Source organism: Argiope bruennichi, chromosome 1, assembly GCF_947563725.1.
Source record: "Argiope bruennichi chromosome 1, qqArgBrue1.1, whole genome shotgun sequence".
NCBI lineage: Eukaryota > Metazoa > Arthropoda > Arachnida > Araneae > Araneidae > Argiope > Argiope bruennichi.
Window position 1 is genome coordinate 140,700,316 of NC_079151.1, and position 26,709 is coordinate 140,727,024.

The following is a 26,709-nucleotide window of genomic DNA, read 5'->3' on the forward strand; positions in this document are numbered from 1 at the left end:
AGTCATTGCACAACAAACATTTCATAACGCATGGATTATTAATTGCCGTATTAAAATTTATGCATATATGTTATTTTGTAAAAGCATCAATTGCTCAAAATGATATAAACTTTATTATACAGTTCAAACCATTTGATATGGCATCTCTGAATTCTGAATTTGCATGTATACATTTGTTTGCACTGTAGGCCTTGACAACAAAGAATCAGATGTAGATTACATGCCGTATACCACACTACTGTATGCAAATGGTCCCGGATATAACAGAAATTTCCCGACAGGAAGAGAAAATCTCACGGATAAAGATACAGGTAAAGAAATTAAATTATAAATTTCTCAAATTATCAGTGTTAGTTCATACTTACGTGATGTACTTCAAATGAACTGGAACAAGTATGCAATTGGACATCCAACTGCATTGTTCGTTCCTTCAACCGTGATTTAATAATCAAAAACTGAACAATGCAACCAGTGACATTGATCTCGACAAAACTTTCCCGCATATTCTCTGATAAAAAACGCCTTGCACGGCGCTGGTGTTCAAGGATTACAAAACATTAACATTTGGAATGAATTTTGCAATTTTACTAAATACATCGTATGATGCTTGGCGAGTGTCTTGGCGATTAATCCGAAGCATGAGATCAAAATTATCCAAAAACTGAATCTGGATTTCCGATGAGTTTTACTCAACCGATTGAAAGAAAAGGACATAGAACTACACTTAATGGTCACAAAATCACATACCAAATTTGATCTATTCTATTCGTTGTTGTTTTTTTCGGTTATCGTGCTTACATGTTTCTGAAAGTACTGACAGACAGACGTTCAATCTCCTGTTGGATTTTTTTCAACATTTGCTTGATGTTTACACTATAGATGCTCAATCCATGTATTAAACTTTATTTGTATGCCTCTCTTCATTATGCAATTATTAATTAATATTCCCAAAGCCGAGCAGGCATATTTCTTCTGATTAGATACTGATCAAGAGTTAACAGAAATTTTATAAATTTGGTATAAAGACCGAGTCCGAAATTTCATCCGTCGAGCTGAAAATGTTTTAGAGTTATGAGTTAGATTTTTTAAGTCTTTGTCCTAGCAGATGGGTAAAAAGGCATATCATCAAAATTGTGGTTTTTGAAATGAAGGAGGTTTAAAATTGGTGATTCGTCATAATCTTTATTTCGAGTTTTTTGATGATCACAATACTTCTTCTATATGAGTTTTACTTTCTTCCAGATAATAAAAATTTCAATGTATTTCCAAGTTTTAAAACTAATTGAAATGTGCCAGGAGAAATTTTACTTTTCCTTAATGATTCTTAAACTATTCAAGAGAAAACTAATTTTATCTCTTATATTTTAGTATTAGAATTTATTAAATTTTAAATATTTTACATTTATAAAAACAATTAATCAGAAATGTAGCTAAAATTTACATTTTTATTTTTTATCTGAAAGTTACTCTCAGAAAATTAAAACTTCTTTAAAGCTCTTAAGAGTAAGTACTACCGATTTAATCGCCAATTAATTTTCTATTTCAGAGGACATCAACTACGTGCAACAGAGTGCCGTGCCTCGCCGCTGGGATACCCACGGTGGCGAGGATGTACCAGTGTATGCTCATGGTCCTATGGCCCATCTCTTCAGGGGCGTTCTCGAACAGACCTACATTCCTCACGCCATGGCCTACGCAGCCTGCATAGGTCATCACAGAGACGACTGCGAGCGAAGGAGGCGACACGCATTCCATCGGCAAGTCATTGACTGCCCATCACCGCACGTTGAATCCTCCACACGCGTTACAAGCTATGACCTGGCTCTCTTGTGGTTGATGGTGATAGGTCTGCTTATCAGGTGATGAACGTTGCCCTTCAGCACCAATGAATCAATGATAGTGGAGCTTCGATGTTAGAGAAACACTTCCCATGTTTATCGGGATGCGATGTTGAATTCTGTGATCTAATGATTGTTGTGAAGGCTCAAGCGGCTGGAGGATTCTATTCAATTTGCTCAGTGTGATCGTGTCCTGTTTAATGTTTCATATCGATTTGGTATACATGATCTCCGTTAAATGGATTTGTCGATAGATGGGACTGATAAACCTGTCAGTTATTTAATGGGCTGATGTGTTTTCATGGACGGAGAAGAACTCTTTATATATCGTGTTGTAACGATCAGGTCAGCTCTCTAGTTCATGAGAGTTATTAAGTGTTATTCGACAACAAATATATGCTATAATTTATTCATTGTTCTTTGAAATGACTTTTTCATTTGTGTGGATTCCAGAGAAATTTTTATGTGCATTAATTGGAAAGATAATATAAGGAAATCTTTAAAAATTACGTTCTTTAGTTGCAAATGATATAATTCAAAACATATTATTTTAATCAAACAATTAGGTTTACATTCGTACGAATTTTGGTTTCCGTCATTAGCAGATATATTCCATTAAAAAATACATTTTTATTTTTAAAATATTACACAAAATAAAGTGCGATATTTTTAAAATTAAAAAATTAAGGACTATCACTACAGTCTCTATCATTATTTTAAAGAGACTTTATATATATGTGTCAAAATGCATTATATTGTAAGTAATCAATATCAAAAATTCTGTAAAACAAAACATTCTGTATATTAATTTTTTAATATGAAGGTGTCTCTGAATTCATGGACCAAACTTTAAGGGTAGTTTATATACATATAAAGAAGCATTTTCAGTATAGAAATATGGTGTCGGAAATGAAAAGTTTAAGTGGAACAAATAAGTGTAAGTAGGTGCAAGCAAGTCGGAAAAAAAGTGTCCACTGGACTTCCAACAACTCTAATAAAAACTTGATTGCAGAAGTTTCAAGTGCCGCTGCAATTGTTCATGGAACACCTGGTGTCTTCGAAAGAGTATGCGCTAATTACTTGCCAGACTCTACTAGGTCTGTATCAATGCTGGTGGTGGCACATTTGTGCACTTACAGAAATATTATGCAAGTACAAAGTTATGTCTTCACTTCCTCAGCATTTCTGGTTCTTTTCTGCCAAATCTTTTCATTTAAGATCCCAGATTAATATACAAAAAATGCTTCTTTATACGTATTTTACATAACCTTAAACTTTCACCCATGAATTCAGGGATATATTATATAATGTGTAACAATCGATAATTTACATTAATAATAATAAATTATTTGTCCTCTAATAATAGTGTTATAATTCTAACGTTACATTTATATTAAATGAATTTAGTTATGAAATTTTTAATGCATTCAGCAGAATCCTATCTACTATTCAAATGAGTAATAAAATATGAAGGCCAAACGAGAAACTGTGATTCTAATTTTCTTCATCTCATTCATAATAATTTATCTGTTGATACTATGTAACTAGGTTTATGTATCGTAATATTCATCTATAAATCCATTTCTTTTTTAATTAAAAATTAATTCATGTGAAAATTAGTGAACCAGTATCTATATAATTCATGTATATCGACAAACACGGAAGAAAATAAAAAAAAGGATTCGGGTGAAATTTATTTTCATGTGCATTTAAGCATTTATACATAAATATTTACACATAAATACGCATTACATTTAAATGTTTCCACAGAAATACGCGCAAATATATCCTTCTAGTTACAGAATTCAACACTATTTTCAATTAATTATTTCGCTATTCTTAATTTAATTTTTCTTATGAATTTAAGAAAAATCGTGCCATTAATTGCAATTCATTTATTTCCAAATTCGAACAAATTATGCTTAAATGAATTTGTTGAAATTCGCTAATTTTCCTATTCTTAGCTTAATAAGGTTTGTTATTTTCTTTTACGTTTGTTTTCCCTTTCTTATTTTAATAAAGATTATTAATTTTCCTTTTCTTATTTTAATGAGAATTATTCATTTTCCTTTTCTTATTTTTTCACGTTTAAAGCTTATACTTTTGCCGAAAAATAGTTCTTCTTCCTTACACTACTTTGTCTCAAATGCCAAAATATATTTTTAAAAAAATGATCTTCCATCCGAACTAAAGAAATAAAATGTAAATTCTATTCACGACGTAATGCAATAAATAAATTCTCAGTAGAGTCCATAAGTATGAGATTTCGCTAAAAGCAAAAGAATTTTAATCTCAACATATGTCAAAAAGCTTTTTACTTCTATTAGCTGTCTTTAAAAATAAAGAAGTTTTGTTACTAAACGCATAGCTTTAAACTAGATCCATGGAAGGGAATTCAAGAACTCTAACATTTTAAAGACTGTAAATTCAGAAACAAAAATTTTTTGTTTCAAAAAAAATTTTTAGCTTTTTTTTAAAAATCTATTACGTAAGTAAATATTTCTTATAGTATAATTAGTAAGTATATATTTCTTAAGCTTAAGAAATTAAAATTTATCCAATTTTAAATTTAAAGGTCCTTCTTATTTTGTAGAAAACTTATTTATCTAAAATTTTAATAATATTTTTTTAAAAAACAGTCACTAATCGATCTTTGGAAAGTAAACTAGAAATGAGTTACTAAAAATAAAAATTTTGGGCTCATTACGAATAATATACTTTATACAAATAGGACATTTTTGTTGAAAGTATAAATAATTTAACTATTCATTATTTTACACTATTCAAACTATTCAAACATATTATTAATACAAACGCTGAATATAATTTACGTTGATTTCTTTCCTTCTTTTTACATTATTACTTATGCATTTCTTTTATTTGAAATATGAATTAAATGAATAAAAGTGTTGGTTTTTAAATTTCCTATCATAAAAGCAATGTCTTTAAAAATCATATTTTTTCGATATAAAAGTACGAATTTCTTGATTGTTTAACATATAATATCTTTCTTTTCTACAGTTATACAATTTCTGATTCTATGAAAAAACAATTCGGTTAAAAGAAATTCTTCGCTATGAAACATTCGATTTAGCCTAGAAAAAGGTCATGTAAATTTTACCTTCATGCTCGCAACAAGTCCTTAATATTACCAAGATATATTTTACAAAATTAAATTAGGAAAGACCTTTAAGACTTTTAATGCGAAATGATTCGTTATAATTTTGCTCAAACATTGGAAATTCTATCTTACCTGATAAATTTTTTGGTAACGTAGTACGCGAATTTTATGTATTTATATCTTAACGAATACTTGTAAAACTATGTAAACAGATCTTTACAAGAAAAAAAGTTAATAATTGAGTAATTTTGAACAACCTTGAGTTAATCTTGAGCAACAAATGTGTCTGCATTATTATACTAACGAACTTGATGTTGAACAAATTTTATCACTTAAAAAATTAGCACCAACTGGCAAATAGCAATTAGTGGACACTGGAGTTAAACGAAATAAAATCCACTCACGTGTGAAAAACAAAGAATTAAAACACAAAAAATACCTATCTGAGAACTAATATTAAAAATGCAAATAAGATATAATAGAACAATAAAAAAAGAAGAAAATAAAAACATAAAGACTTTGAACAAAAAAGACAATGTGTTGCCATTGATAAAGTGATTATAACAGCAAAGGTAATTACGATATTTACTGCATTCTGCAGGTTACTCCTTGCGGTAATTTTCTTATGGAAATGTTTCTGAACATTTTTAAAAACTTAAATGTCATTAGGACTTTCCATCGTTTTTCATGTTGAAGGTCTTGATATTTATTTCATTGTATAGAGAAAAGCTACAAAATACTTTCGTCAGTCACTGTTTTTCCCTTCCAGATTTTAAATTTTCACACGATTGAATTGACAATAATGAGTCAAAGATTTAATTTCCGGGATTTAATTAAGTTTCTTTTCATTCAGTTAAAACACGACTAAATAAAATTTCACAAAAATAGTTTATTCTCACCCATCTTTTAATATTTACGGCAAAATTTCCCCAAATAAACTGACAACAAATAATAATTCTGCGTCTGCCTCATCTTCTTAAAATAGCATCGACCTTACATTCTTTGAGAAGGAGTTTCAACACCCACTAAATTAATTAAACTCTTCACTGCATTTTAATATCCAAACAAAATTCCCCCTTGATATGTCTAAAAGTTGGAACAACCTTAATCCTTAAAACAAGAAATTTCTGCCCCTGCGACCTCCAGAAAGCAAAGAGTAATCTATTTAACGTCGTTTCAAAGTGACAATAGACATAGGAGAATGCTATTTCGCTGGAACTCTTTTGTGAGAGAAATTAAGTTAGCGTTTCAATTAACCGAAGTTCCAGAAATGTAGATTTGCTTTTACCTGCTGCAGAAAAGAAGCCATGAAAGCTCACTTGACATGCAGGAATTACTGTGAAATGGTGAATGTGAATTTAAATGAAAATCAAGATACGGTTCATGGTATTTTGGAGCTGTTATTTACTTTGGGAGTGAGATACGTATTTGAATGAGATGGAGAATTCTAGGAATCAGATTTTGCGTCAACGTGCCATTTTTTTTTTTTTGATGATTTATTTTCAAAGTTTACCTTTATTTTACTACAACATTCTTCGAAATTAGCTGAATGAAAAAAACTTTTCAAAATATTTTAAGGGCATCATTATATATATATATATATATATATATATATATATATATATATATATATATATATATATATATATATATATATATATATATATATATATATATATATATATATATATATATATCGAAAAATGTGATGTTATTTTATATTTTATATTAATAATAGAATATATGGATTGGGAAAATTTACATAACCAGATTTAAGAATTGCATGTAAAATAACCTCACATAAAATACAATTACACTTAATTTCATTTCAAATATTTTAATAGTTGTCTTAACTATTTTAATAAATATAAGGTTTGTTTCTTGAAAGTAAAGATTTTAATGCTTTTTTATAAATCAATTTCTTAATATACTAGATTAAATTTAATTACCAGATTTTTTTTAATTACTAGATTTTTTAATAAACAACTGTTTATAGTTTGAGCAATTTCTGCCATTGTAAGCGATAAAGATTCAAAGATTTCTGATTAGAAGTCTGTAAAATTCGTTTCATAAATTTCTCTGAGAAAACATACCAGTCTCTTTGAATAAAAAAATCTTCAAAACTAACTGCAGATATTTGAATAAGTTTTATAATTTTTCATTCTTTAGAAAAATATTTGGGTTTTTATTTCAATTTATAGCAATCATCAATAAATCAAATCAATTAAATATTCTTCCCGCTTAAGAAAAGATGTCTGCTTTGTTATAAGACATAATATGTTTCATTTTTTCTTTGATCCTCTTGTATTTTGTATTATGTCTAAAAAATATATAAAATAAACGATTTATGAACCCAGGAAACATACACTAAAAATTCTCAATTCAAAAATGCTTGGCTAGAAAGATATATATAATTTTTTAATGTATTTATTAAATTCAGGTTTTGTCTTTTCCCTTCAGTGATTTTATCTTTCCCATTCGTAGATGAAATTCGGAAATAGAAGCTACGCTGTAAAAAATTATTATGAATTTCATAATAAATTATATTTTTCAACAAATAATTTGATTTATTCTGCAACTGTATTGCTACAAAATAAATAATATTTGTTCTAATGCAGTAACAGTTTTGGTACATAAGTCATAAATGTTTGGTTTCTCAACCAAGATTGTAAATTTAGTATATATCAGTTTTGTAAATATCATCATCATATATATATATTAATCAAACATTTATTTCGAAATCGTTTTCCTCGTCTTATTTCCAATCAATTTCAGCTTTTTAGTGTAGAAAAATAACTGTGTAAATAGCGAAAAAATATCATAAAGAAAATATCTATTTTCGAAGTTAGTTGCAATCAATTAGCTGCTGAGATCACAATTGGAGTGAGTAGCTTTGGCAATGACCAAACTTTTCTATTCGAATTGCTAGATGGAATTGAAAAAACAAAAACAAATCAAAGTTTTTTGAGATAATTCACATTACAGAGCTTGTACGTGTTCACGATTTATGATCGAATTGTGAAACATGTATGCACGAGAGAAAATTAGTAGGAAAATTGTTGGAATCAGTGTCAAAAATAATACTTCAAATGTGCCAAATTCCATTCATCAACATTGATTTTATTGTGATATAATGATTGTATTTAGTTACTTATTGCAACATAATATAAGAATTTATAATTTTTCAATTTCTGGTATTGCGAAAAATGATATAAATGAAATTCATCATTAATATTGTATTGGTGTTTTATTCTCGAACCTTGTAAATGAAGCTCAGTATCAACATTGTATTTTTATTCAATATATGTTGTGTAAAGCTTTGTCAAAATAAAATGATTAAAAAATACTTTTCAGATGGATTTTATTTTCGTACTTCCTTTTAGTATGGATGAAGTTACCCCATGTCAAGAAAGGCACGGTGCCTCTTTCATATATATATATATATATATTATTGCTGTCAATGATATTGAATTATTTTATTATTTTTAAAATGCATTTTTATATTAATTTATTTTTGCATTAATAGTTCTAAAACAATTGACAAAAAAAAAATTTAGTACATTGATAGTATAATTGTTAATATTAAATTTAAATAATGTTTTAGATCGATATATTTTTTTAATCAGTTTTCTAATAATGCATGTTGAAATTCATTGCGAAAAACATTTTCTGGATATTTCACCAGCGACTTCAAAATAAGAGTAGTAAAATGAAAGAATAGGGAAGCTTTCATTTCTATTATTCCCTTCAGAATAATTTGTAACATCACGCTTTCGAAAAGGCAATCCATTAGTATCCCATAGTATAGAATTCAATGCTGTAACACCATCTTTGATGCAGTAGCTAGACATATCATTCATAGGGCTTTCATTTAACACATGAATGGATGAATATGGAAGGAAGGATCTCGGCACAGAATGGGAATTCCTAATATGATTAAATGGAATTCAAAGTGACATAAAATTATGGAATAACGGTGAATTGAACATCATTATAGCCGGTTTAAATGAAATTGATGCTGGAGTTCATGGATTTCACACAATTGCCTTAACTCAAAAATGATTCTACTGATTACGGAAATTAAAAATTGTTTCATTATTTTATGAAAATCTTCTATCTAAACTGTTTTCTACGTTTTTATTTACGTAAAATAAGGAGTATTTTGAATGAAGTTGCGGATATTTTTAGCACATTACGTATAATGAGAATTTTAGAGAAGAAATATATATACTGAACAGTATTGCATTAGACACATAAGCACTATTTCTGCTACTATTAAAGCTGCGATCACAGAATTTTATCTTAACTTATATTATTTAATTTGCCAGAAATTTTTGTTTCTTTCAATGCATTTTTTCTTGTAACACGTTAATTTCAGAGATATTCAATTCCTTGTTTTATTTATTTTTAAAAACCATTTTTTTCTTTCAAAATTGACAACATTATAATTTTATTATTGCAAAATTTCCTTTGAACTAAACTAAACATAAGATGAAAAAACATTGTCACGATCCTACAATTTTTCAAAATAGATAATAAACTTTCTTCGTAAATTATTATTAATTTTAATTCGTTTAATGGTAAGAGGTCTGTATTTATACAAATGGAGAATTCCATCACCCTTTTCCCATTAAGCGAAGAATTTATTCGTTTATATGTGAAAAGATGGTTTTAGCTAGAAAAAGAAATAATTTAAAAAAACCTTATTTGTTGAAAGGAGAGTTCTCCAGTAGTGCATGCCACGACTAATTCAATTTGGAAATCCGTCAATATTTTGTTTCTTCCTCTTAATTCTGTTTGGCATTTATCTCTTTCTAATTTTTGAAATCACTTCCAGTTTTTTTTTTTTAAGTATCATGCTCATACCAATTTTGCTTTGCTGTTAAGAAACTTTAAATACTGTATATAAAAGCAATTTATTTCTACAATTGCAGATACAATAACAAGTTACCGCAGTGGCATGGTGGTAAGGTCTCGGCTTCGGAACCAAAGGATTTAAGACTCAAGACACCATTCCATCGAAGAACCGTTATGTAAGTGGGTTTGGTGCATGTTATCGAAGAACCGTCATAATATGTGGGTCTTGCACACGTTAAATTCGTCAAGGTCCAATATATCCCTGCCTATGTAGTGCGAAAGATTGGAGAGGGGTGTTTCAACTTAGGTGTCGTTCTCGTCATCTGCTCGCGGTTCAAAATTATGATGACTTTCCCAAAACAACCCTAGTGCTGCTTTAAAACTAGACCTTAATATAACTGAACCAAGAAATAAAAATTTGTATGTTAAGCTTTATTTTAAATGAAGATGTGCTTTATTTTCATAATACCCGATGCAGAGGAGAAACCCAGAAAGAAATCACATTATTGTTTGCCATTTCAAGCCTTTAGAAAATAAGATCTGTCCTCCATCTGTCTCCTGTGATGTTATCTATCACATATAAATGGAGTCTTCTGTGATATTTGTATTCCCTTAATATCATATTTGTATTTGTCTACACTTGAATTCTCATAATAATATATTTGTATTTCCCTAGACTTCCATTCTCCTATAATTGCATTCTCTTACTATCATGCTTGTATTCCTTTTATAACAGAAACTCTGTATTCCAAATTTGTCCGTGACAATAAATCAATCTACAGAGAATATGAGACTAGGAAGATTAACTACGAGAAGGGAGTGGAATTTTATTAACTTTATAACACAAAATTCTGTTAGTCCCTTCTTAGTTGGTAAAAGTGGATTCTTAGGGATAAACCGTAGATATATAGGGTAGCATAATGGATATCGAGGAAAAAATTAAAGCATCAACTCTAACAATACGGAAAGGAGGCGGACACCCATTCAACGAAGTTACGGAAACTTCCCAATAGCTTAGATGTAAATGCAAACTCCTTTCATATTCCTTTAAGAATGATTGATTGAATAGTCTTGGATCATGCTTTGCTTATTAGAGATACTCGTAGGACTAAATTTGGAAGGTAGGGATGTATTTATGATTAACTCAGAATCATGAACACTCAAAGGACGCACTTGCACTGAGCATACACTTGCCTATATGCTGTCAGTTAAGAGTGCCATATTTTGTGAAATAGTCGTTAAGAACATGGGTTGCCATTGTGGAATTTGAGGGAGGGGCGGGATTTTTCTTATCTTATCTTAGAAAATAGCTTGGATATACCGGTATTCTCATGAACCAAAATTATCTTAGGAATAAAAGGGTTAGAAGCTTACTTTTTGCATAATCACCACATTCTTACTTTTCTATACACTTTCCATTGATATGGTTATTATTGTGGAGAGAAAAATGCCTTTTTTTTCAGATTTTAGTTTGTTAATAGTGCGGAACAGTTGCCTTTTAGGTTCAAAAACAATATTTAAAGATTTAGTTGCAATATTACATTATCTTGAGGTGTTGCAAAAAGGATAAAATTTGTAAAAAAAAAGGGAACAAATGAAAATTTTTAAAAAAGGCCTTTAAAAATTTTTTCTTAGATTTTACTTTGATAATAATGCGGAAAAGTTGCCTTTTAGGTTCAAAAACAATATTTATAAAATTAGTTGCAATATTGCACATTTTAAGGGGCCGCAAAAACATTGAAATTTGTAAAAAGTTTGAAAAAAATAGAGATTTTTAAAAAATGAATTCTTAGATTTTAAATTCTTGGATTTTAGTTTGGCAGTAGTGATGAAAACTCAACTTTTAAGTTCAAAAAATTGAACTAAAATTTTTAAAAAATCTAGCTGCAATACAACAATATTTCGCGGGGCTTCAAAGAACTTAAAAGTTTTTTAAAAGAATAGAAAAATTATAAACTTTGATAAAATATTTTCATGAATTTTTCGTTCATATAATGTTGCAAAAGATGATTTCAAATACATATATTGGCATTACAATTGGAAAAAAATTATAAATTACAAAGTATAATAATAATAAAATATTTTTATGTCCAATTTTGCGTTTCATATTTCTGTATCTTTAATGATCAAATGTTAAAGCTGCAAAATGTTTTTTTCTGCTTCATTGCCGCATTAAACTGTTTTTCTAAATTAAATTTTGGCATATTCACACGTAAGTCAATTTTTGCTCAGATGTATCCTTCTCTTGCGATTGAACCACATACATTTTGAGCCGATTCGGTCACCAGTCTCACTGTTCTTTGAACAGTTTGTATGTGACAAGTGAGCCGTGGAAAATCGATAACCGAGTCCCTTATATATTTGGTTCAGCTTCAGATACCTTCTGTTTAAAGTTTTAATTTAATATTAAACCACGCAGGCACTTGATAGTTTTATCGCTTCTTGTCTATTTGATGAAACTGGTTGATTTGCCTCTTTTTGTAAAGAACAATGTTTTTCTTCAGCGTTTACATTGTCGCCAGCAATCGTTTCTGATGCACTAGCATTTTTGTCCGTTCTTTAGTAAACTTAACCATTCTTTGTAGTTCTTTATTCTTTCTTGCTTCTTTCTTCCTCAAAGCGCTTGTGGTAGCCTATAACCATTATCTGTTATATTACCTATAATCATTTTCCTGTTAGAGCGTTGATCGTTTAGAACATTTTATTCCATAACTGACAATTTTTTTTTCTTCTTTTGTATGTCAGTAATATGAAATAAACGTCTAGCTTCTTTTCTGAATTCTGTGAGATTGAAATCAAACTTATCTGAACTTTTCTGCTTTAATAAATTCCTGTATTTAGCATGATATTCTTTTATCATTTGTGAAATTCTTTTGATTTAAGCAACGGGAATAGAAGCTCTTGCTCATATTTGTTCTATTATGGAAACTAAAGTGTCACATATTTCGCTTACAGAAGGATCCTTCTCTGAAGCAATTTTGAGGTTATGTCTAATATAACAGTAGCACTAGATTCGTCGGTAGTGTGTTCATCTTCAAGTGAATCGCTAAATTTTCCAAAAATAGAGCACTCTGATATTTGTCTTGTCTCCATTAATTTAGACTGTGCCATTTTAAGAGACAGAGAAGCAAACAAGAACAAACTTACAAAACAGTTATGTTAATCAGTTATACAGTAGAAAGAGGGGAGACGCCAACTTAACTGAACTCGGCAAAGCTACTGATTTGAAACCAGCTTTGTCCTTGTCACCGGTTGCTGACAAATCTCCGTCTTACCTCAACAATAACCGCTCCGGTGGTGACTCAGCGCCATGCCAGCGCAATACTAAAACTGTTTTTATACTTTTATTTATATGATAATGCCTAATGAAAGCTTTTTATTTCATAATCAAGGCAAGCAAAAATTTTTAAAAAGTAGCAAAAAGTATGTTTTTATGAAATTTTAATGTCCTTTCGGCACCTCAAGATATATCTTAATATATTTTTATATTTTTTTTTATCTTATCTATACCAAAAGGCAATTTTTCGGCGCTATTACAGATAAAAAATCAAACGTTGATTAGTTCGTAAGAAAACTTCAAAATGTTGCAAAAATTTAAATTTTATGAAATTTTAACTGCCTTGTGGCAGCTCAAAAACTACTTAAATATTTTTCATATTTATAATTTGTTTTATCTACACCAAAAGGCAACTTTTCCGCCCTAATACAAATTAAATATCAAAAATTGATTTTTTTTTTCTACTCGAATGGATATTCAACATAATTCATCCACCAGAAGATCGTTCCGAGAACTGGGATGAGAATTGTTGTGTCAGTGAAGAGGTTTGCACTTTCTTCTGATTTTAAAATAATGACGATGTAGCTGAATAGCGATTCCATTGCAGGTGTTGAGCTGTGCCTTCTGTGAGGTTTCCATACTTGTACTCTATTTTGTATGGTGTTCAAACCTCGCATGTTTATCGTATTTAACACGGGTCATCTATTTTATCACAAGATCTTGAGAATGTACGAAACATTTCTTGTAAATAGCTACATATTATTAATTTCTAATAATTTAATTATAATTTTACATGCATATTATACATTATAAACTCCGTGATACTCATGAAACAATAACTTTGCTTTTTATGAAATTTAAATTAAAAGTCTTTATTAAAATATCAGTTTATATATATATTTCGCCTCCAGAAAAATAAAAACCAAAAAACTCGCCTTATAAATAAATCTAGAATAATTCTATTGATCTTAAAATTGCTCCTTTTTTCTCAACTTTCTACAAAGAAAAAAATGGAATAAATGCCAAAATCTCTTGCATACGGTTGAGAAAGCCAACATTATTCAGTCAACAGGCATGTTTGACAATAGATACATCCATTCCCTTATGTTTATCAATGCCCATGATTTCATTCTATGACCAAGAATTGTTTCCAACTCTTCCAAGAATTTATATGCAGCATCTCCAAGGCAAAAGAAGATTTATGTTCGATGCTTTCTAGCATCTCGTTAAAGTGAGAGGTTTACGGCGTGAAAAATATGGAAATAGTTGAAAAATCGAAAGGCTGCGGCTGTCACGTAGAAAAGGCAGTTTGGGTAGAACAATGGTGATTCTGCATTTTTGTTTTATAGAAAATACGTTTGAGATTCGTATCACTAAATTTGAATTTTGAGATCGTGGAAAATCCGTTATAACTTTGTAAATCGTTCGACTGTTTTGAAAATCTGGATTTGAATTTTGAATCTGAAATATTTGAATTCTGTTTAAGTCTCTTTGCCATATTCCGCATACTGTTTGATTCTAAATAAAAATCTATTACTAAGTATTATTGGAATTAATGTTACTTTTTTTTTATTCCTTTGGTAGATTATTTTGTTGCTTTCTGCCTGAATGCTCCTTTATAATCTACGTACTGTAAAATTATTTTTAAATAATTTATATAAAAAATAGCATAACAATTTTTTATTATAATATTGATAAAATATGAACTTATCTAAAAATAAGAGCTTTTAATTTTCCATGAGCAAAGTTTTGGAAAGAATTTGAAAATTTACCATTTTATAAGAACAATTTGTTAGCATTTGAAGAAGAAAAAAATTTATATATCTTGCATTAAAAAGGGTAATTCAATGTTCTTTTCTAGGGTTCAACGAGATTAGACTAATAATGAAGCCGCACAAGGTTTGAATTACATTAAGAGCAATATAGAAATGAGTTATGCATTGTCATATCAAATTCCAGAGTTATAGGTTATTTTGTGTATGTGAGCGTCTACCTTTTATCTTGATGTAATAAAAAAGTATTTAAAAAAATTTAAATAAAAATGCAACATATATATATATATATATATATATATATATATATATATATATATATATATATATATAAAGTTTTTATTATTCGGAATTTATTTAGAGACAATGAGGCTTACAAAAATTCAAAATGGCTAAGCCATAGCATTCAAGCTTTCTTTATATTAAAGTCATGTTTTAAAGCTATACAGTGACTGTCCTCTATTGAACGACGTTATTTTAAAACTTGGTAAGATACGAAAAATAATTAAAAAAAAAAAGCTCATATTCAAAACCTAATTTTTCCTAATTTGTCATTTAAGCATAAAAATATTCGGTATTCGCAATAAAAATTACTGCGAGAGACGCAATGATGTAACAGGTTTATGAATAGAATTTTCATTAAAGAATTGAGGAAGTTAGCAGTGCATAATCTTATATCAATGAGAAAATAATCTAACTTATAACATACAAAAATAAATTTGATTAAATTTTTTCTAAAACTAAAACGTCTATTCATAATAATTTTTGATTGCCGAACATGAATATAATTTAAAAAATTCCAAATTAATGACCATTCTTGAGATATGTGATATTAATGAATTTAATATGAAACCTCATGTATTATCTAATCAAATCACTTTGTATTATGCATTCTCTTGGATTGAAGCTTGCTCATTTGTCAGATTGTGCAATAGAAAATGTCTAATAATTGTTTGTTATTATTATATTAAAACTACTTCTCTGGTAATTGTTTTATAATGTTCTGGAAAAATTAACACCGAGCTTTTCACTAACATACCCATAGTTCCCAGAAAATAAGTCAAATTATACTGCAAGCAATGCATTTTTAGAAACCATACTTCTGGTATGCAGACACCATATCCGTCATTCAGCCTTTATAGTCGTTTGACTTCAAATTTCCTAAGAAATTCTTAGATAGGCAGAAAAATATATTCTAAACATTTATTTCATTTTGTAGAAGCACATTATCGAAGATGTTGTGGATGTATGGAAAATTCGCTATTAATCAAACATCATTTATTGCATATAATTTATTTTTTAAATACTCGAAAACCGTTGCTCTTTTGCACACTGTTTTTTATAAAATATTTCAAGATGCGAAGTTTTATGGATAGTGATATCGTTTCCTCGGATATTTTTCTTTACTATTGGCGGATTTTGTATATTTTACACCTCAATTTCATGGGTTTTGCTTGAGCACGTTTGGTCTTTTTTAAGTTTAGGTAATATTGTGATATTCACGATTAAAACAGATTTACCCTGCTTGCTTAATAGAAGTCCCATGATAGAAACCTACAAGTTTCATACCAATGTAAGTATGTCAAATGTACTTAGTATATTAAAGCAGTTCCTTAAATGTTTTCACTTTATATATTTCCTTTCATGAAAATTAGACTGTATATTATAGTTCACAAATTACGATCCTTTACAATTATATTACATAAGTTTACATATTCCGTCCTTTAGTTTTGTATACATTTAAATAAAACTAAGGGAAACGGTTACCTCCATTTCTTCTAAAAAGTTGGATTCCAATTTTCTGCGTAGATTTTATGTTTCCTCCTTAAAATTAGTTAGAATTTACTATTTTAGTATTTGAGAAAATGCGTATGTTGTGCATTTTAATATATTTATTTTTTAATACATAAATCATTACACAATAAATATATATATAATTACAGCTGTGGGAGTCATACAGATATTATGTGAGCCAAAATGTGGCCACTGGATATTTTAAGTTATTTGCTTATCAGCACATCTTGTTTATCCTGAATTGATAACATATGTTATCCTGTCGGTTGAGAGAGGCATTCGGTTCATCTCCATTATATGACATGCGAACGTTTGATCATTAGCTTTGTGAAAAAATACACGAACTTACAGAGTATACTGCCCGGAGGATTAAATCAGTTAATTTTAATGCCTTATCTATAAGAATGTTTAACAGTTTGTTAATGTTTAAAGAATGTTTAACAAATAGAACGAAAAAATACGTGTTTTCTAAATTGCCTTCCTTTACGTATCAAATACATGCTTGATAGTCGACATTTAGCTATAAAAATGTGTTGCAACTTTCAATATCCTTATATAATTTAAAACGTATCTGATGAGTTTCATTGTTTTAATACGTTATCCAGAAAAGGGAATTCCTCTTATTATAGGGTACATTATAATTAAAATACATGAATGTTAATTTACGCATAGTGTTAAAATCTTTTACTATTCATAGCGACATTTGTTTTGATGGTGATTAAAATCTTCTATAAGTAGTAGAATTTAATAAATATTACAGCGTAATAAATGTAAAATTACTTATATTTAAATTTTATTGTACCCGAAATATATAATTTAAAAAGCATATAAATGTAATTTTAACTTCATTACTATTTATATGTTTCATTGTAATTCATTGATGACCAGATTATTATGTGTTGGTAAAAAATTCGAAACACTTCATGGTTTTCATTTTATTTTGTTGCTACTTCTTGAAATTGCTGATGAAAGCTTAGAAAACGATTTTACGATCATTCATTTCATCCATGTTAATTAAATAAAATTATTCATATACATCTAAATCATAGTGCCATTAAGGAATAAATTAATGTAATATGAATTTGAGTAATATTATTATTAAAAATAGATTACTCCAGACCAAAATGCATGATCAGTCCGAGAAACATTACAGGGACATTAACAGAACTATAAAGAATGCATTATAAATCGTCAGTTGTAGAAAGACGAGACTATGACTTCATTATGTGTAGATGAAAGTAACAGACAAGTTTCAGGAAAAGTTATTTAATTACTTTCTAAGTTCAACATTTCATAACAAAATAAACACGGACACCAAAATACACAACACTTACTTGAATACAATATAATAATGTGCCCCAAGAAGGATTATGAGAAATGTATTTTGATGTTAATAAGGTAATGCCATCTGTTGTATCAAAAGAGAAGCTACTAGAGTTATGGAACCGCTACACAATGAATTTTTCTTAAAAATTGTTTCCTGGTACTTTTCTTAATATTGATAACAAATAAGATTCTTTCTTCCTTTTAAACAAGGGACTTATTAAAAAAATTCAATTTTAAAAAACTAATTTAAATGTCTAATATGTAGACATTACTATATATATATATATATATAATTAGTATATACATTGATGTATGTCTGAATTAAAATGTAATGATTAGTTATCTATTTGAAATATTTATAAGTTGTAGTATTGCTTAACATATAGTTAACTATGCAAGAAATTAAATAATATATTTGCAGCGACTTTATCTTTATCTTACCATATTACCAGGAACAACGTCTTTCTGATGAGTTAGTTTACATTACACATTTTAAACGAATTTCCTTGAGAATAAAGCTCAACGAAATCAAATCTTTGTGAAGAGTTAAGAACAATTCCGAAGTTCAGGCACTGTTCTTTCGAATGTTTTAACTTCTTTCTCAAACAGAAAGATCTATAACAAGAACAGGGATAACATAAATTGCCCCTAAAGCATTTACTAGCACCTTTTCCTTTCGGAGTAGAGTAGCAATTATTTACGAAATTCCAAGAGGAAGAATGTGTTTACCTCTCTTTTCACACGAATCCCGAACCATGCCGTCCCTTAGAATCGTCCGGTTAATACACTCTTCCCGGCTGGTTTGGTGCGTGACTCGAAACTGCAAAGAGTTCGCTCCACGTGGCGTCGCATTTAAACGACGCTATTAAAATTAGACTCAAGGGAATGGTGTATTGATGAGCCGCTGCCGGGAATCAGCTCCTGCTTATTTGAGTCTGATTGGGTCGACTATCTTGTTGAATCAGTCATGTAAATTGAATCTTTTAAAATTGTCTGCTTGTTGGGATGGGTGTGATGGATCTTACGTTTTATTCCATTGATTTTATAAGAGAAATCATTCATTTATTGACTTTCCTCTTAGATTTTTTTCCCTTTGAATCAATTCATTTCTGTGGTAGCTTCTTTTCTGAAAATAGAACAGTAGATTGAAAGAAATATTACAGGAGTGCAATTTAATTATGTGGAGATTTATTCATGAGAATATTGGTTTTTATTTCCTATGTTATTCGACAATTAATTTCGACGTGAATGAAAGAGATTTAAGGAAATGTGTAAGAAATTTTAATACCTTGTAACATATCTTGCAAATAAATTCTAATTAAATAAAAAAAAACCTCTTAAAATCTTGATCCTTTTTTTGATTCAAATCCTTTTTTTTTCAAAGTAATTTCATTTTATATATATGATGTCGTGTTATTAATAATAAAATTATCATGCTTTTTCATAACCACTTCATTTATCCTCGAATTGTATCCACATTTATTATAAAGATTTCATTTTCTATTTAAAGTGAATGGACATATTATCTTCGAAAGCTTGATTCTTCTTTTCATTATAAAATCTCATTTTAATATAAATATAATTCATTATAAAATATCATTTTAATATAAATATAATTCATTATAAAATATCATTTTAATATAAATATAATTCATTATAAAATATCATTTTAATATAAATATAATTCATTATAAAATATCATTTTAATATAAATATAATTCATTATAAAATATCATTTTAATATAAATATAATTCATTATAAAATCTCCTTTTAATTAATCTCATTTTATGTATTTGTTGTCGTGTTATTCACAATTTAATTATCAATCCTATTCTGAACCACATCATCTATCCTCGAAGTGTATCCATACTTGTTATAAAGATTCAATTTTCTATTTAAAGTGAATTGTTATATTATCTTGGAAACCATTAAATAGTAAGTACTCTTTGAAACCTTTTCATCTGAAAGGAGACATTTCGTTCTAGTGCATTGGAGATCAGTCATTGATTTAATTTATTACTACAATTTATTTTTATCTCAAGTAAATCTCTTTTTATTAAAATTTATTGCTACAAGTCTTGAGTGATATTCTGTCAAACTGCTCTACATTATCAGGTAAACCACTTCATAAAGGCAAATTTTATTTTCGAACTGCACTAATGAAGGCTTTATCAACATAACTGTGCCAGCTATTGTTTGCTTCCATACTCAATTATTATTTGTTCAATTCAATTATTTTAAGAACTAAATTAAATAATCTAAATTATTTGAGGATGAACACAATTGATTTGAGTCATTTAAATTTATAAACCTAATATACACCTCCAAATTAATTTGGGGTCTTTCATTATATTTCCCTAGAGAAAAAATTATATGAAGTCACATCAAAGCATAAAGCAATGTTCTTTATCAAAATTAAATGAAAATTGCAGTTAACTTTATAAACTTAATTAAATACCACGCTGTTAATTTTGTTATTAGATTTTATATTCGGAAATTTATTACCTTATAAACTTGAACGTATTTATTACACAGGTTTTAGTTTTTTAGACAATTTATTAACCCAGAATTTCGTATTTGATTGAAACTTCAAGGCAACATATATTCTGCAAACGCACATAATGAGAATAAATTTATTCGACGTTGCAATATCAGTCAAAATTTTTAAGATCCATGAAATTGTTTCTTCATTTATATTCAGATTATGAATATATGTTGCCTAAAATCGCCCGCTAGTACTCTGAAGCTACACCTAAGAACTTTGCCTTAAAAAAATATATCTTAAATTATTTAAAATAAATATAGTTTCTTTCAATAAAATATTGTAGAAATTGGTAGATTTCTCAGTTTTAAATAAGTTAATTGGTGCCAATTTACTTGATCAATCTATAACTTGTAAAATCATTTAAAATAAGCAAGGTGAGAAATGATAGAAGCAAAATTTGTTATCATATTGATCCAAAAGATAATGCAAAACATACAGTAATACGAATTATACTAGATATAGTTTCTATGTACTGAAAATAAACATACTTTTTAATAATTTTTCAAATTAACTCAATTTCTTGCATTAAAGAAATTCATATTTTTTAGTTTCACTTGAGTTAAAAAATTTAATTATTTGCAAATATTTATTCTTTTGAAAGAGAAACTGATTTCCTTTAATAAAATTTATTTAAATTCATTTAGAAGGGAATTATTATTTTACAGCTGCATAGATTTAATTAGCTAAAACACAGCAACTATAATTGGATTACAAAAAGAAGAAAAATTATTTTGAAACTGCCAAAAAACGCAACTATTTTAAACATTCTTTCTCACTTTTTTCCCTAAATATGATTTGTTTTCATTAAAATGTTGTTCAACGCATTAATTGTTTCTATTTTAAACTGTAAAGTTTTTAAACATTAAAAAATTAAAAGCAAATTTTCTAATGTATTTCATTCCGAAAAGACTTATTTTTCTAAAAAAAAAATATTATAGAAATACTGAGCTAGAAAATATCTTACGTCGATCAGTGTTTATCATCAGTGATCTTACCCTCCTTTTAATGTTTATAGAAATAAATGTTTTTGCATCTTTATAAGCAATAAAGACTATTTTTAGATCTCAATAATTTTTCCTATCATATTATTTAATTTTCGGAAGTCATGTAGCTGCTTTCTTGTGAATTAATTTTTGATTGGATGAGCCAAAAAAAATTTACATCAATAAGCATATGTAAAAGGACGTCAAATATTATAATAGTTTGAATATCAGAAATGAAACATTTTTAAGATTCATTTGCATTTTTAAACTCATTCTTCTGACAGGAAGAAAAGCCATATTTTTTTATTAATATTAAAAAGGAAAAGAAAATGTCTCACGAATTTTTATTTTTACTTTTCAACCTTTAATACCTACTTCTTGAAATATATTATCAATTCACGAGACAATGCATTCATTTGCGCTGCATAGCTGTCATTGGTTTATATATTCATTTTCTTTGCTGCTCATTTTCCTGAAATGCAGTTTCCAACATGTTTGGAAATATAATGGTTTTGTCATAGTGAAATTACTTTTTCAATGATAGGGAAATACATAATTTCTATATCATGGTGGACATGACATTATAAATATTTCAATTCATGATAGTAATGCGTAGATCAGTTATTGTATAAAATGAATATAATTGAATTATAATATAAAAAATAAAACCTATTGAAGCTTTACGCAACATTCTTATATTAATATTTATTTATGAACCTAAAGCATAAACAACAATTTTTTTTCCATTGAAAATGAAAATATAATTCTATTTAAAAAGATGGATAAATGAGATGATAGTTTTTATTGATTAAAGAACTTTCTTTTTTGAACTCAAAAGGCATAGATAACCAATTTTAAAAACAAAAAAGCAAAAAGAGGTGGAAAAAATATTTTCAAGGAAGAAAAAGGCATAAAAAAATCAATCTAATTTCAGTCTGAAAAATAAAAAAAAAATCGTAGTAGCCCTACCGTACAAAATAAAAAATTGGCAGACTTCATAAAAAAGAAAAACTAGCCAAGCAAAATCTAAAAAAAGAAACTTTGCTTTATTTTGTAAGAGTTAATATAGGAGATAGTTTCCACTGCATTAATTTTTTTTTACTTTTTGCTATATTTTTTGAAGTCTTGAGATTAAGATTATTTCTAATAAGGAAAAAAAGGAATAGTTTTTAAACAAAATTAACCAACCGAATATCACGGTGGAATGGTAATTGCATTTAAAATAATATGTAAATTAATATATATATATATATATTATAATTATTTTACAGAATGAAAGGTAACAATAATTAAAAAGTTTAAGCAGGATTTAGTAAATTTTGTGAGAGGAAAAAAAATGAAAAGGATATAGCTGATGATATTTCATGAGGTATTTGAAAAGAAAATTATAAAGGCAAATTAATAAAATATAAAATACACATTGCACTAAAGAAATAAGCAATCAGCAATATGTATTTAGTTCAATTTCATGCATGATTTCGTGCTCAGTTGAACTTTTTAATGTAATAGATAATGAGAACTCTTGTAAAAAACCCAAAAGAAAATGAATTTATCAAAATATTTTAAACGTAAAACTTAGCTAATACATTAATGAAGATATAGAGCTAAAGTTGCAAAGAAAGATATTTTAAGAAATTGTGTTTTTTAGAAAAAGAATTTGGACATCAGCAAATTTTGTTGGGTTAATAGTAATTTAAAAAAGCAATACACTAAACTGTTAAGAAAGGAATAAAATTAAATTTAACGAGAAGGAATAGTATCCTGGAAAGTTTCCCAAATGTTCATCTGTAAATCCCACTTCCCTCTTATGAACTTGTGTTCTGTGATAAACTCACAAATGCCTTTCATGGCATTGGCAAATAATAATTACGAAATAGAGATATTTGGCATTATTCTAGAATATTTGTTCTGGATATATCGTGCAAATACGTATTTTGCATTCTTTTTTCAAAAAAAAAAAAAAAAAAAAGACATGGAGCTACAGTTGTAGTCACACAATAAAAAACCTAATTTCACTGATTTAATTCATTGAATTTATAAGTTAATGATTCTACATGCATGAGAAAGTATAGATCGACGGACGATCAATTCGTTAAAAGCTTTGGTTCAAAATTTGATAAGAATCTAAAATTTAGAACTAAACTTCAGTACCAAACTTTATCTATTTTTACCTTTATCTATTACCTTTTGTTTCGTAGTTTTCATGTTTTTGTATTCGAGAAGACAGACAAATAAGTTTCCTTTGAATGGATTTGCTCAAAATTTGATAGAAAAATATATATGTTTATAAACCAAATTTCATCCATTTAGCTCAAAGTGGTTTTGAGTTATCAGGCTCTAAGACAGACAGACATGATGCCTAAATTGTATTTTTCGAACTCAGGGAAGACTGATATGTGGAGATTCGAGAAATTCTCCAGTTCGAAATTTTCCACGATTATAATACTTTGTCTACATTTCATATACGAAAGTGAAAATAGCTAATACATTTTAATTTCCAACTAAAAATTTCATTCCTGAGCTCATGAATATTATTTATTATAATTTTAATTTTAATAATAATGAATCAATTATAAAATATGAAATTGCACAAAAAAGATTTTCGATGAATTATTTCATCACTATTAATTTCAATTCCTGAAATTTCAATTATTTAGATAGCGTAAGATTAAAATCCATTTTCTTTTATTTTTACTGAGTCATATAATAATATAATTTTAATTTCGAATACCATATTAAAGAAATCTAAATATCTTAGAAGAAATTTGAGTGCCCCTTTCAACTGAAATTAAAAATGAAGCAATCCACTGAAATGTTTCGATAGTGCTTAGATTTTGAATAAGAAATTCAAAGGATGATGGCTAATCAAAGAGGGCTTATTTACACATTACCTGGAAGTAATAAAATATTCACTTATCTTTCATACCCCTTTTTTTTCATTTACTCGGTGTCGAAACAGAAAAAAAAAAAAAAAAAAAAACATCTCCAAAGATAACTATAAAAAAGCTAAAGAAACACCCATTCATTTTTCAGAAATACGCTCTTACAACTATCTTGCTTTGAGTCTAAGGTCCTCTTGGGGAATCCAACTGCAAACTAGTCAGTAACTTCAGTAACCATGGAAACAGGATTTCGAGAGCCCAGATCCTACAAAGGAGAAACAAAAATAATGTGAAAATAGTTTTTATACATGTATGAAGGAGGTAAACAGCCGGGGGAGGAAAAGAAAGTTATGCAATTCTTTTTCCTTTCTGCTGTGCACATTATAGAGATGAGTATGCGGCTAGGAGCACACAAATCGGAAAAAAAAGTTTTCGTTATATGTTTGCAGTCGTTTATTTGTAATAAGTTTCTTTATTTCCACAGAAGGGAAAACTTTTTTCTGAAAGGGATGTTTTTAGTGGAGAGGTTGGAAATATTTCTAAATGCAAATTCTGCAGTTTCCATTCGGAAAATATTGTATTTGGAATTTTGAAAATCTAATGGTATGTAGATAATTAGTTATTCGTAGATATCCCCTGTGATGTATAGGAAATTATATTTTATTGGTTGCATTTTAATAACAAGTCTCACGTTACACTTAAAAAATTTAAGAAAATATTTTGCAGTAAGCAGGAGTTTTTTAAAAGTTAAGTAGATTCATAAATATCTAAAAAAAAATTTTACATTTATTATTTATCAAAAATAATATTGATCAGTCAGGATTATGTATCAAATCCATAAACAAATTTTTAACTTTCATAGAAAAGTTACTTTGTTCTATAGTATTATCGTTTTTACATAGCTTCTTTATTTTTTACTACAGTTTTTTTTGGAACATATTCAGAGCTGTAATTTTTTGATACTTGAAAGAAATATTCGGAATTGTGCTTTTTAAAATAAAAATTTAAAAGAAATTTATTTGTAAAAAATTGAGATAGTGAATACATTTTTGATATTATTTCAATAAAAATGTCTGAATTTTTGTCTAGATGTTCTCTTTGTTATGTTTTATAAAATATACAATGATTTTTATGGAACTTGGCATTCATCATATGACTTCAAGCGTTTCTAAATCATTTTGATTTCAATTCTTATCTACTTGAATTTATTTATTTTTATTGACTTTATTATCATTTTTTTCTTGAATACACATTTATTTTAACTATACATATTGTGATATTTATGCATACTCATACTTTTATGCTGCGTTTGTGACTATGTGTATTTTAATTTTTAATCGTTGCTAAATATTTACATTTTTAATTATGTATGATTTGGAACTTCGTAATTCTTTATTCTATTCTGATCCTTCTTTTATGCGTATTTAAATTTTCTTTGTGCTTGTATTCATTATTTGTTTTTAATTAATACCCTCTGTAAATGAAGCCAGTTTCTATAGTGTGATTGTTTCAAATACATAAATAAATAAATAACAAGTAGAATTATAATCCTTCATATGAGAAGAATTTATATACTTTACTCAAAATACAAATACATCTTTAAAGAATGTTATTTAAGTTGTTTCATGATGGAAAAATAGAATTTAATTAAAAAAAATATTATCCGTCTTAGTCTGCTAGATTATTAGATTTTTATACAATTATATTTTCTTCATGATGGAATAATATTTAATGTCTTGAGAACTTTATTATCATTTAATGATTAATTTAATATAATTTAACTCCATAGAAGTGTCGCTGTTCGATACTGAATTGGGGAGGAAGCGTTTTTAAAATCTTTTAATGCTGATAGTAAAAACATTCTGTGAATGAAAAAAAATCAAATACTAAAATATACTTCATAAAGCAATTTTTCCTTGGATTTTATCTCTAATAATGTGTGCACTTTTTTCAAAAATATGTTTAAAATGTCTTTATTCTTTAAGCCAAAAGAATTATTGTTAAAGAATGGAAATTGGAACATATAATAATGTAAATAACACTGGAAGTATAATAATAGTGTAAGGTATATAAAGAATAAAAATGTAAGAATCTTCTATAGTTTAATAAAATTTATAAATATCTTTTAATGTGCGTTATATCTCAATTTCCCATGTTAATCTATATTATAAACCTGCCGTTTTCCCTCCATATTTAAGTAAATACAAGAAAAAAACAATACTTCATACATCGAAAACTGACTAATCAATATTAATAATCTATATAAAACTAAATTTTGTTTATAATTCAATCATTTATTATTCTATACGTGAT

General features: G+C 27.7%; 1 protein-coding gene across 1 annotated transcript in view; it reads left to right on the forward strand.

Moving 5' to 3' along the window:
• Positions 1-2,437, forward strand: part of LOC129967938 (alkaline phosphatase-like) — a 176,870-nt gene extending 174,433 nt beyond the window's left edge. Inside the window, exons 8-9 of the mRNA XM_056081923.1 lie at positions 189-311; positions 1,547-2,437. Of these exons, the coding sequence (XP_055937898.1) occupies positions 189-311; positions 1,547-1,863 (440 nt within the window). The 3' untranslated portion in view covers positions 1,864-2,437. The remainder of the gene's footprint in view (positions 1-188; positions 312-1,546) is intronic.
• Positions 2,438-26,709: the final 24,272 nt, after the last annotated feature.